We start from the raw sequence: 12855 nt of genomic DNA on the forward strand, positions 1-12855 counted from the left end.
CCTTTTGAATGAGGTTTTTTGCACCTTTTAAACAGTCTGATTAGTTTAATTTGGTAGTGTTAGTTCAGAGTGTGATTTGAATGCTGTTGAGATGAGTGTGTATATTGCAAATTCCTGATTTTCTTTCTTCTTGCTCGATTCAGGACTTCCCTATTCTGTGCCAGACATGTCTTGGAGAAAACCCATATATTCGAATGGTACGTGTCTCTTTGACAGTATAGGCCTTTCCTCTGTGCTGGCCCTAGAACTGTTGGGTTTCGGGGGCTAAAATAAGCTTGGCTACAGGAGGAGGTGCCGAGGTAACATTCCTAATTAGTTAGTTCTGCACAACAGGATTCAGTTCCAGGTGTTGTTGGTGTGTGATGTCACAGCATATGATTTAAGAATAAATCAGTCAAAAAGGAGAGCAAGATGATAACAGTCCATTGTAGGAAATACTAGAAAACAAAGCTTTGGTGTTGACAAATCATGCGACATGGAGGACAGTGAGCTGGTAAAATATTAAATAGCTTAGCACAGTTTCCAAAATGTGCAGGATATGCACCTGTAAAAATAAGCTAAAACTATGAAGTCTGTCTGGTGGTAATTTAAATCCTTGTTTGTTTATCTTGGCTTCCTCCATGTGGGATGAGTCAGTTCGCTTTGCTTTTCTCTGTGCTCAGTCCAGTTGCATATGACCTACACTTAGATTTTCTTTCCTTCACGTTTCCATTCCATATCTTTCCCTCAGTATTCTATTGCTGAGAGGGATTATGATATTTTTGTGAAATATGACCCTGCTGCTGATATAGATGATATTTCAAAAACTGCTTATTTTCATGGATTTATTTCATGTAACATCGTCTCTGGTTAAAAATAGCTGTTAATATTCCATTTTATTCTTGCCTTTCGTCAGTACATGAGGTCAGACTTACAATATTGTGTTTTTAATGAATATTTCTAAAAGAAAACTGGATTGAGACTTTTCTATGATTTTTTTTTTTGTCCTGTTGACTTGCCAAGGTATAAGCCCAAAACATGGGGGTGGGTGAGTCAAAATGCAGCATAATTAGGAAAAAACCCCTGTGTTATAACATCAATTGTATGTTTCATTGTTTATATTTAATTAATGATATTTCATATTTTCATTTATTGATTTTTATTATATTTCAGACCAAAGAAAAATATGGAAAAGAATGCAAGGTATGTCTGTATTCTTTTGAAGAACAAACATCTAAATTAATGCACATCTAGGAATATTAAATTTTAGTGTTAAAAAAAAATCCTGTCAGCTTCAGAGAACTGCTTATCTGGGTTAACAGCTTAAACTGTTTATGTAACTGCATAAATTTTTAGGTCAGTCTACTGTGCGCTTTGTTAGACAAAGTCAGTCTTAAAGTAGTAAAGTTATTGAAGACTGTTCAGACAGACTTAGGATTTGCTCACATTTATCAGTATTAGGTTTTGCTAATACTGTTGTACTATATTTGAAAGTATTCCAGCATTTCAAATGATTGAATATATTCTCTTGTAAGTTTATTTTTAATCATTAGTGGTACATAAATAACAGAAGTTTAGGTTTTGCTGTGAATATGGTATTTGTGGCTAGGTGGTGATTTCTGTTAGCTGTTAAAAAAGCTGCGTTTATCTCTGAGAGAGCAAGAACGATTTTAGGATTGTCTTGACTGAGGTAAATTAAAGAGGCTTTTTGCTCCTTTTATCAATTGTCATCTGAAGTAGGCAAAAAGGATGTGTTGAAATCTTGCTTCCCTTCCTCAAACCGTACATGCAGCAGAAGCAGATGTATCATTCCACTGAGTAAGATAGAGACCAGTAGTCTTCTTTGGACCAAAAGTCTCATAACCTGTCACTGGGCTTGCTGCTATGCTGGTGACAGAGTTACAAATAATGGGTAATTTATCTCTAATAGCTCTATACTGACATCTCCTGGGATGAAGGAAAATTTCTTTTTCTTTTGAGTAGATCTGCTTTCAGCATTTGGGTGATTGTAATAAATGAAAAAAAAAAACCCCAAGGAAAAAAACCACCTTCCTAAAACTTTCTTCTGTCAAGGTAATGTACCAAATAGAAAGAAGAGAAAAGGAGAAAAATTCTCTTTTTTTTTTGAGTGCTGAATCTAAGCACTAAGATAAAGAAGTTGTATTTACAGTTTAAAGAGATTAGATTTGTTTGGATTTTATGTTGACTGTGTTATCAGTGTTGACTTTCTGTCTTTCAGATTTGTGCCAGGCCGTTCACAGTATTCCGCTGGTGCCCTGGTGTTCGCATGCGTTTCAAGAAAACAGAAGTATGCCAGACATGCAGCAAGCTGAAGAATGTCTGTCAAACCTGTCTGCTTGACCTGGAATATGGTATGTACCAAAAAATGTAAACTAAGAGAAGAAGCTGGTCTACTTGCCTCTGAAATGAAAGTTGGTGAAATGTCTTTAAATGTCTGCATGTAATTGGCACAGTTGTCTCTGGCCAGTCTTTGAGAAGAACAAGCCTTGATGATTGCAGCTTTTCTGAGGTTCAGGGGCAGCGTGCTATACCTGAGCAGTAGATGAGTTATCTCTGGTTAATGCAGGTTGCAGTAACTATTTCTGCTCTTTCAGCCTGCACTTCATATGGATTTGTTGGGTTTTTTTGTGATTTTTTTTTTTTTTTTTTTTTTAATAATCCCAGGTTTGCCTATTCAAGTCCGGGATGCAGGACTCTCCCTTAAGGATGAAATGCCAAAGTCTGATGTCAATAAAGAGTACTACACCCAGAACATGGAACGAGAGGTAAGAAAGTGTAGCCATAATCATGCTCTCCATGTGTGGATGTGTATAGGGGAGAAAAGGGGAGGGACAACCCAGCTTATCTTAAAATCATTTGCTTGCTCTGATTCTGTGCATTAGTTTTCAATGGTCATATATACATAATTATTTGTGTTCTAACTACTGTTTAGATATCCAATTCTGATGGCACTAGACCAGTTGGGGCACTAGGAAAAGCTACTTCTACCAGTGACATGCTGCTGAAGCTGGCTCGGACCACTCCTTACTACAAACGTAATCGTCCTCACATCTGTTCCTTCTGGGTAAAAGGAGAATGCAAGAGAGGAGAAGAGTGTCCCTACAGGTACAAATATAGATTAAACAACTAATCTGTTCACTACGGTCATACAATTCCCCTTTGGGTTTGAAGAACAGGAAATGCTGCAGTGGGCAGGAGACGCAACAGTGATTGGGGTCTCTGTGAAACTTGCGGTCAGTTGGCACGCAGTGACAGTGAATGAATCTTTGTTGTGGTAAGCTCGTTTGTGAGGAATTAGCTGCGTGGTCTTGTAGTGTTTTGCCGAAGCAGTGACTGCAGCTTTTCTCTTGCATAGTTCATTTTTTCCCTTCGTGGCGTCAGTTCCCTCAATCGGAGATCTTTGTATTTGAACAAGAGGCCATTTGAAATCCAGCTCTTGTATTTTGTAGCGTTGAATGCTGGTCTGTCAGAAGTGCCATTCATTCAGAACTCAAGGCAGTTGTGTGTAATTTAAGTTCGTGGGGCTTTTTGTTCAATTTTAGCATGTTTATGTGAACAGGGTTAAGCACATAAGCAACCAGGGGCCTTTAGAAGGGAAGGTAGCAGTTATAGTCATTTTCATCTGATGCAGCTGTGTCTGGTGTTATGAAATGCTTTGTTTGCTGAACCTTAGACATGAGAAACCTACAGATCCAGATGATCCTCTGGCTGATCAGAACATCAAAGATCGTTACTATGGAATTAACGATCCTGTGGCTGATAAACTTCTGAAACGAGCGTCAACCATGCCTCGTCTAGACCCCCCTGATGACAAGACTATTACTACGCTGTATGTTGGAGGGCTTGGAGATACTATCACTGAATCAGATCTCAGGTGTGTTGATGAATTTGGATTTCTCTTGCCTTTTTATTTGATGCTTTGATTACTGCTCATCTTGAAGTCAGGAAATCTTCTCTTGCAAGGAAAAAAAATAAATCTGGTTTTCACTTTTCCTTAATGGGCAACTGATTGATGGGCAAGTGTAGAGGACTGCCAGCTTGTTGGAGAACAGATAAACAGGCACATTTCAAATGCTTTGATTAAAATTTCTCTCTTTAAAAATGAGTCATCCTTCTGAGCTGCTGGGAGTACTGTGTTACGCTTTACAAGAAAGCCCCATAGCTTCTCTCTAGCTAGCTGCTGAGAAAAGCTGCTGCAGAGGTGCTCCATAATTGCACAGCAGGGCAAGAGACTTGATTTTCTAGCGGTTAGTCTGAACTGGTGATGGAGAAAAGAAAGGATCTGAGTATATCTACTTCAGCACACGATGAGATCTTATGTACCCTGCAGCTAGAAGGAGTGGGCTTTCATATAATTTTTTTTTCCCCCCACAGAAATCACTTCTACCAGTTTGGGGAGATTCGGACGATAACTGTAGTGCAGAGGCAACAGTGTGCTTTCATCCAGTTTGCCACCCGGCAAGCTGCAGAAGTGGCTGCTGAGAAATCCTTCAACAAACTCATTGTTAATGGTCGCAGGCTCAATGTCAAATGGGGAAGGTGAGTGCGGGAGGAGGAAGCCCTGAGGATACTGCCACAAGGTTCTTCACTCAGTTTGTGCAGTCTTGATGAGCTGGATTGGATACTACGCTGGAGTAGATACTCATTTGGTAAACAGTTGGGGTCCTCCTACAGTTTAGTTTTCTTTTAGCAGTGGGATCTGGGTTGGAGATTACACAAACTGCACAAATTATATAAGGGGTTTCCTGGTTGAGGGTTTTGGATGAGTTTCTGTAGTTTTGCTTCTAATCCATCTCCTGTAAGCACTGTTTGCACACTTTGTACCAGCTGCTTCTGCCATTCCATGAATTTTTCATCTTTGGCCTGAAGCAATGGATCTGGATTAGATAATGTAGAACTATTGTGGTATGAATATCTGCTTATCCTGCTTTTTGTCATCCTTGTTCTCAAATGTTTGTCTGGTTTTTAGGTCCCAGGCAGCAAGAGGAAAAGAAAAGGACAAGGAAGGTACTACAGAATCCGGGATAAAGCTGGAGCCAGTTCCGGGACTTCCTGGAGGTAAGGGAGGAGTTTTCATCTCTGAAACACTTAGTGCTGACCTGCTTCCACGAGAGGCTGGTGTTAAACTTCTGAGAGCAGTAACAGTTCAGGACGGTAGAGGCACTGGTGAGCCCAGAGCAGGCAGTTATGGTAGGTTTGCAGCAGATCCAGCTGGGATGGGAGGTGAGCTTTGTCTAGAAGCAAATTCTTGATGAAAAGAGTTTTTTATGTGATGAGAGAAAAGTTAAAGCTGAATTAAAGTTACTTAGGTCTGAGGTACTGGCGACCCATGCTTTTCAAGGCTTCGTTAATGTTTTCCTAATCTACTAAGCGTTGTGTGACTGGAAAAAAGCAAAGCTGGTTTCGAGTGATGAAAAGCGATGACTTTTCTGGAGTTTCAGTGCTGTCCTGCTTCTCGCTCCAGTTCACACGTGCAGTAGTAGCAGCAGTTTGCCCTTGTGGAAGAACTGATTGTGCTGCCTCTCCGAAGGCAGATAACTCTGCGTATCTTGACTGAGAGATTTTTCCATAACCACTGTGTACTTCTTCTGCAGCTCTACCCCCTCCTCCAGCTGCAGAAGAGGAGGCTTCTGCAAATTACTTCAACCTACCTCCAAGTGGCCCTCCAGCTGTGGTTAACATTGCCTTGCCACCTCCTCCTGGCATCGCTCCTCCACCGCCACCAGGTACTCGTGTTCCCCTTCAAGTGGGGGTGTCTAACTTGGTGTTAGATGATCTGGTCCTTCTTGCTCAGCTGCACTGTAACATTGATGCATGCCCTGAGCTGATTTTCCTCATCCCTGATCATACAATGTAACGTAAACTGATCATCTAAAATGAGCTGTCAGCACAGTTTAATTAAACTGAGCTGCCTGTTGTGGTATGTATCCACTTGCAAATTCTCAGGTATGTCAGAGATCCCTGTTACGGGTACTGAGACCTACTTAGTGCTTTTGCTGGCTGTGTAAATGCCAGAACCTGAAACCTGAAATTACTTCTATGTGTTAACCTGAACTTCAAAGGGTAATTCTGCAGCTGGTTGAATGCCAGCCTTCGTTTGGCTGTGCGTATGTATCTATCTGGAGACCCTCTTTTTATGGGATGTCAGACTCTTTTGCATGTGTTTGCTTTGCTCCACAGTTGCGTGGAAAGCATTTGGATTGGCATTACAGACACGTGTCCAGTCCCCCCCCACCAGCTTTTATGTGTTAGTAAGGGTTTCTGTTGGGTAAGGATTGCCCCCAGTTGTACTGGAAAGAGGGGAAGGAGTTTGGGGATTTGAGGAATCATGGGAGATGTGCATCTTTTTAAGGCACAGCTGTAAGCCAGCTGTATTCTGTTGGTAGTGTCAAGCAGTTTCAAACCAACGTCTGCATTGGTTTTTCTGTTGCTTTTGTCTGAACCTGAGAACTTTGTTTCTGCAGGTTTCGGACCACACATGTTCCATGCCATGGGGCCCCCGCCTCCCTTCATGAGAGCCCCAGGCCCCATTCACTATCCGTCTCAAGATCCCCAGAGGATGGGCGCCCACGCGGGAAAGCACAGCAGCCCCTAGCACGTCGTGCCACCCTCATCGTTTAAGTAAATGTTATTTTCTAGTTACCATGGTAGCGCCATATGTTGAGCTGTGGGTGAGCTAGAGAAGCCTTATTTCCCTGCTTGCAGACACTGGGCAGGCTGAGCTCTGTGTCTCTGCTAGCTAATCGGGTCGTTGATACATCCCAGATCTTTCATTTAGTGTTGGGGGGTTAGAGGGGTGGGGGGCAGGCAGAAGGGCTGGCAGGGGTCTGTGAATCAGGTGTACCAGAATTACAGTGCTATCTGTGTAATCCCGTTTGCACACTTTTGAAATAAACTTCTGGAAAAACAAAACCAAAGCCCATTTGATATCCTCAGTCTGAATGCTGTGGACTAAATGTAACCAGAGACTCTTCTCTGTCAGGTAACTAATGACTTATTATTTTTAGAATTATAGGTATTAAATTATGAGGTATTAAACCAGGACTGAATAAGAGCTGAAAAACAAGCTCCTGTGCCAAACCCATGGCTTTGCCTTACTGTTGCCACAGAAATTTTCCTCCTTCCTTTTTCCTGACTTCTTAAAAAAAAAAAAAAAAATACCCTTTTTAATGCTTCACTTTTAGTCCTGCATGTCCTGAGCAAGGTAAGCATTAAGTCGTGCAAGCAACCTGCGGGTGGTGCCCATGTGACACGGAGTCATGGGTTAACAAGTTGCCTGTTTTAGCCTGGTAAAGGGCCCTCAGTGGCCCCCAGGGGCTGGGCTTGTGTTGCTGCCAGCTGCAAGCAGGTCCTAGGTATATTTGGAGCATGATTGGGGCTTTTGAGTCTCCTCTTAAACTGTGAGATCGATCCCATTTCATCCTACTTTGGTAAGACATGAAACTTTTCTTTCTGTGCTCCAGCTACAGCATTTGTTCAGGAGTAACTCTGTCCTGTGTGGAGCCTGCTGTTGAGTAAGGTGTATGTACATGTGGCTGGAGGATTTTAAGTTTATCTGTATGTCAGCTGCTTTCATGTAATGGATCTGTGGACACCTTTCTGTAAAGCAAAACACGATGGGACCTGTTCTGAAACCTCATTTGCTTGTTTTTAAAAATAAATCAAAACATTAAAATACTTTAATTTTTCAACATTTTGCTTAGACCCTGCTTCCCGGAGCACAGTGTCTGAGCATTTTGTCTGATTTTATTTGGCTGCTGAAGAAGCCAACATGCAGAGTGGGCAATGACAGCGGCTCCACTTTTACTTCTATGTGTTGTCCTGATGCTGCCACCAAAGGCACGTGTGACGCTGCCAGCCCTGCCAGGCTGTTGGAGGTGGCACAGCACATGGTGCATGGCTGGCAGGCAGGCTGGCTTTCTCTGGAGAAAGCGCTGGGCTTTGGGCGCAGGTAATTAGTTTAACTTTCGTCAGGTAGGAGCCATCCCAGGACAGTGTTGGAGGATGGCAGAGGCCTTGCTGGTGGATCGAGGAGGGCTCTCAGTCCCTGCAGTCAGGGCCTGTCGGTGCTGTGCAGACAGATCTCCGATGCAAGCAGGCTTTACATTACTGCAATTTATTTATTATTTCCAGCTGGGTCCACAGGGGTACATGGGTTCTTCAGCTGATGGACAAATGGGGGGGAGATGGGTTTGGAACAGGACAGCAGGTGAGCTTCATACATTTTTAATGTTTAGGGAATGGAGCTTTTTTCTTTCCATTTGCTTGTCCTCCTGCTTCTGTGGGAAGAAGAGAGCAATGAACATCGCCTGCCTGAATGGTGTGTTGTGGCAGCAGAACCCCTGCGTGGGGTTTCCTCTGCGTAACTGTCTGCACAGCATTACAAATACACTTCCCAAGTGAGGCAGCTGTTAACTGTTTTTACCACAAAATTTACTTTCCTGGTTTAACTGGAATGATGGAAAAAGAAACTTTTATTCTGATGCTCTTGCTTTTGCAAGATTAAATAAAGGTAACATTAAGAACCTGACAAAAGCAATTGTAGAAAGCCTGTATTCAGTTAGAGACTTTTTATTAGCAGGGGTTTCCAGATGTTCTGATGATTGTCCATACTATAGACTGTTGTTAGCTTCATGTCCCACTGCGTTGTCACTGCTGAAAATGTTTGTGTAGTTGAATCCTCACTGCTGATTTTTGCACTCGGCAGAGAAGCCTGTGCTTGCTCTGGAGTCGGCTGCGCTGGTTTTCCTTCCCACCGATGCTGAAGTTGCCGGAATACCCTGGCGGTGCCTTTCAGACTGGTGCAATCTTGCCGTGCAGCAGGTCCAGGCAGGGTCTGATCCTTTTGACCAACTATATGAAGCAAATCTGGCATAAGTCAATCAAAAGGCTTAGATATTTAAGCAAGGCATGTAAATAGCAGTAGGAAGGGGAAAATAACAGCTGCCAAGTGCTAGCCAGTAGCTTGTGGAAAATGGGCACCAGTTTCCAACTGTCCATGTTCCCCTCCCATCTATTCTGGCCGTGCTGAACATGTGTTGATAAACAGACACATGTCCAGTTCCTCATTTGTTTTTGTTGTCCAGCCAAGCCCAAGGTAATTGCTTTTAACATGGTAATGCCTCCGGTAACGTGTTTTTGCTGGTGGTCTTCAATTATCATCTTCTCTTGTCGTCCTGACCGTAACGATGAGTGTAGAGTTGTCCCAAAGATGGAATTTCTCTGCAAAGGCACCAGCTGTCGGAGCAGGTCTTGTGTGTCGGTGAAGAAGCAGTGAGACAGCTTAGTGTGTTGTAGCTGGCAGTCCTGCCATTTTCCACGAGGCAGGGAAGAGGACAGGCTGTACGGGGTGTTTTGTATGGGAGCTTATGGGAATTTGCTTGTGTTAATGATGAGAACTTGGCTGGTTAGCTTAGCACTAAATGCCCTTGTGACAACGGCTGGTACGAGGGGAATTCAAAATGGTCCCAGACTTGAGCTCGTTCAAATCCTGTTGAAGAGGATGACAACCCGAGACCACCAGCTTAGCTTTCACAAACAATACTTATTCCCCTCTCTCCTACTGTGCAAAGTATGTTTGAGTCTAGCGAGGAAATCATCTGTGGCGATGGGGAAGGGAGTGCTCGTACTACAGCTCATCGCTCTCTGGTAGAATCCGCACCCACCCTTGCGGCACTCTGTTGAAGTTGGGTCTGTGGGAGATCACCTCCAGAGCGCTCAGGTTCTCCAGCTCCGTGGCAGGCACAGAGAGCAGGTCGCGGACCAGTGCTCGGTCAAATGGGATGGGAGTCCTGCCGCACAAGAAAGACGTAGTACATCACGAGGAGAGGTTGTGCACATTGTAAAGGTGAAGGAAAAAGCAGGTCTGGATTTACTAACTCTGAGCCCAGCAGCAACATAGCAATACCTGTAGCAAATGACAACCCTTCTCTTCCTCCCCAGGATGCTGTCAGAGCCTCTGCTAGCCCAGCAAGGTGCTTCTCTTCTACAGAGCCAACCTCAACTCAAGCTTGGGCAGGCCTGGAGAGTGGGGTTTGGAGCCTGGGCATTGGTGGCTGTGCAGGGGAGGGAGGAAGCGTGTTGCAGCCTTTACCATAGTCTCTCTTGACAGGCTCCACCACAGCAATAGAGAAGTTTTGCGTGTGAAAGGGGTTTGATTAAGAGAGCAGGTGATGGTGACAAAGCCCCTGGTCTTTAGAAAGTGACTGGTCCGCAGCTCGTGTGTTCTGCAGAGGGCTGAGGCCGATAGTGCTCCCTCCCGATCGCTCTGGCACATGTGCAGGCAAACGGCTTTCTCCTGGCCCTGGCTCCAGTCTGCCTCTTGGGACAGCTTCTCTTGAACTATGACTAACGGGAGGAGCAGTGCGGGGGCAAGAGCTGTCATCCCTTTCTGGAGAAACGTGGGAAGGGACCGGGGAAGAGAGTGCCAGCCCCCGAAAAGCCAAGAATGTTGGTTTTGGAGCAGCACATGGAGGCTGAGCTATCAATGAGGCATAGCCGGGAATGTTTGCTTTGGGAAGCGCTGCTCGAACATGAGTAACGTGGCACTGTTTTGTAACAGTGTCCTAGGGAGAAATAAGGGGGGAAAGGTAAATGAGAGAGGTTTGTTCCAGAAACTTTCTCTCTTTTGGGAAAAGACAGTCCTTTTCAAAGCTTGGTTTTCACTCTCTGTTAAGGCAGCACACCTTAGCAAGGTGGCTGAAGGTCTTTGCATCACAGCCCGAATGTTTAAAATTGGGAATAAATCAGCCTGCTTTAACGCGGTTGCTGTTGAGATGGTGAACTTGTCCTTGTCCTGTGGCCCATATGAGCTGTACTGGGATTCACCTAGCTTTAGGCAAGACCACTGGCTTCTCGCTAGCTGATTTGTTCCAAAAAGCTTGTTTTTCTGCATTTTGGTATTTGATGAACTGAGAAGTGATTTAAAAGCCAACAGCTTGGAAGATCATGAAAAGCCCAGTTAAAAGCAGATTGGCTTTCTGAATCTTCATGCCTCAGTGAAGAATTAGAGGAGGTGGCAAGAGGCTTGGTGTTAAATTAGCATCCATCTGTATTAAATAACAGTTCAAGACTTTAAATAGAAAGGCAGCATGTGAGAGAGGAGAAATGGTACAGGGTAAAACATTATTCAGAAGCATGCCCTTGCTTCAGTCCCTGTCCATAAATAAATACTGAGGCAGGAACATGGCTAAATGTTGAAAGAAAAGAGCCAAGTGTCTGCAGCAGCTCCTTGTTCTCCTGCTACAGCACCTCCTCGGATGTTACTGCTCCAGGAAAGCTCAAGATGGCTGAGTAACTGGGGAGGAGACCTTGAGGGAACAGCTAACGCAGCCACTTTGCCTCTCCATGCTTGCCCATGGCCGCCCGTGGGATCTTGTCCCTTCTGTTAACCTCGGCTCCACTCCAGTGCTGCCACGCTTTCACTGGTGTGGGAGGGGAAACGCAGCGGGGCCGAATGTGCAGCAGCTTGTGCACCTCGCCAGGCCCCGTGGCAAAGCCCCGGGGCTGAGGGAGAGGAGAGTGGCAAAGGGACGGTGGCACCGTCTCAGCTCCACCAGCGGTCGGGCTGATCTCTGCCCTGTGAGACGCGGTTCCCATGCAAGAGGGGTTGCGGTTCCCCACAGCCCCTTCTGCCAAGCATCCAAAGCACAGCAGTCGCGTTCCCCGTGACCCAAATCCAACCCTGGTGCGGGCTCAGGAAAGCTGCCGTCTGCAGAGACCGTGGCGGATGGTCTGATGGGGAGCAGCACTGCGTCCCAGTAGGGAGCTGCAGTGGGAGCTTGCCTACTGGAAGGTGACTTTGGCTTCAGTGAGACGGAGAGCCAGGACCTCGGTTTGCAGATTCCCTGGGACGATGTTCAGCTTAAAGGTTCAGTTCTCATTGTTCTACCCTGGGGTACTGGTGCTTTGCTACCACCAACTCTCCACTTCCCAAGCACCCACCAATTGTGGGTGAATCCCCATCAAGCACCTTTCCAGAGTGGAGATTCTTGGTGGTCTCCGCCCTGGGCTCCCAACCTCGGCCCCAGTGTGACTTGGCAGTGCGAGGAGGCACAGCAGCCACGCTCCGCGGGAAGCAGCCGCAGGGCGTGCAGCTGGCCGGGCTGAGCCACCAGAAACTTCCCAGCCTGGAGACTGCAATCCTAAGCAGGTGTTTGGAAGGAATCTGGTGACCTCTTAGCACCTTGTGGGAAGATTAACCTTACACCCTTACCGCTTCCCACAGCTGCTTGGATACCTTAAGGAAATTAGGAGAGAGACTTGGCACTGTCTGTGTCGTTCCTCCACCCAGCCCAGCGCTGAGCCCAGCTGGGAGCAGCAGCGAATTCTTCTCCAGGACCAGATGTGTGAGAATTAGTTCTCCCAAATTTCAGCCGTTGTCCCTGAGGTTACCCCGTGAGACCAAGCTGCTTAAGGCTGCGCAAGCCCAGTGATGGAGCTGAGATCTGGGGAGCTGCTGGAGGCAGGGACCTTTGCAGAGGAGTCACGGAGGAGCTCCTGAGCAGGAAAAGAGCAACCTGAGCCCTTCCTGCTCCCCTGTGGTGTATAAAGAGGGCATGGACCATTGCGTTTCCCTGGCATGATGGTAGGTGCTTCTTGAGGCTGAAGGGCTTGGCCAAGGCTTGGACAGGCTGGCAGTGCTTGCCTCGGCTAGCATTACCTGTTGAAGCTCCTGAAGTCCCATGGAGAGGGTCTCATGGGGGGCTGGTTCTTGCCGTGCACAACGTTGTCCTTGTCACCGAGGAGCTCCTGCCATGGGGAGCGGTAGCCCTTGGGGATGGCGGTGATGTTGAACTTCTCTGGGGGTACTTCTTTGAGGGGGCCTGAGTACCCTGCGTGGGGGGGAGAGACGGC

At 45.8% G+C, this 12855-nt stretch overlaps 2 protein-coding genes across 2 annotated transcripts; one reads left to right on the forward strand and one right to left on the reverse strand.

The window, feature by feature from the left end:
* Positions 1–143: 143 nt before the first annotated feature.
* RBM22 (RNA binding motif protein 22) lies at positions 144–6917 on the forward strand (the record flags this gene model as incomplete). The annotated part of the gene is made up of 10 exons (XM_010288835.1): positions 144–197; positions 1153–1182; positions 2219–2351; positions 2665–2765; positions 2933–3105; positions 3674–3874; positions 4375–4539; positions 4970–5058; positions 5595–5726; positions 6465–6917. Coding segments are annotated over 10 exons (1209 nt in total), but the record flags the coding sequence as incomplete, so codon positions are not given.
* Positions 6918–9628: 2711 nt separating this feature from the next.
* Positions 9629–12849, reverse strand: MYOZ3 (myozenin 3; the record flags this gene model as incomplete). Its single annotated transcript, XM_010288834.1, has 2 exons — positions 9629–9791; positions 12662–12849. Coding segments are annotated over 2 exons (351 nt in total), but the record flags the coding sequence as incomplete, so codon positions are not given.
* Positions 12850–12855: the final 6 nt, after the last annotated feature.

Source organism: Phaethon lepturus, unplaced genomic scaffold, assembly GCF_000687285.1.
Source record: "Phaethon lepturus isolate BGI_N335 unplaced genomic scaffold, ASM68728v1 scaffold49176, whole genome shotgun sequence".
Taxonomy (NCBI): Eukaryota; Metazoa; Chordata; class Aves; order Phaethontiformes; family Phaethontidae; genus Phaethon; species Phaethon lepturus.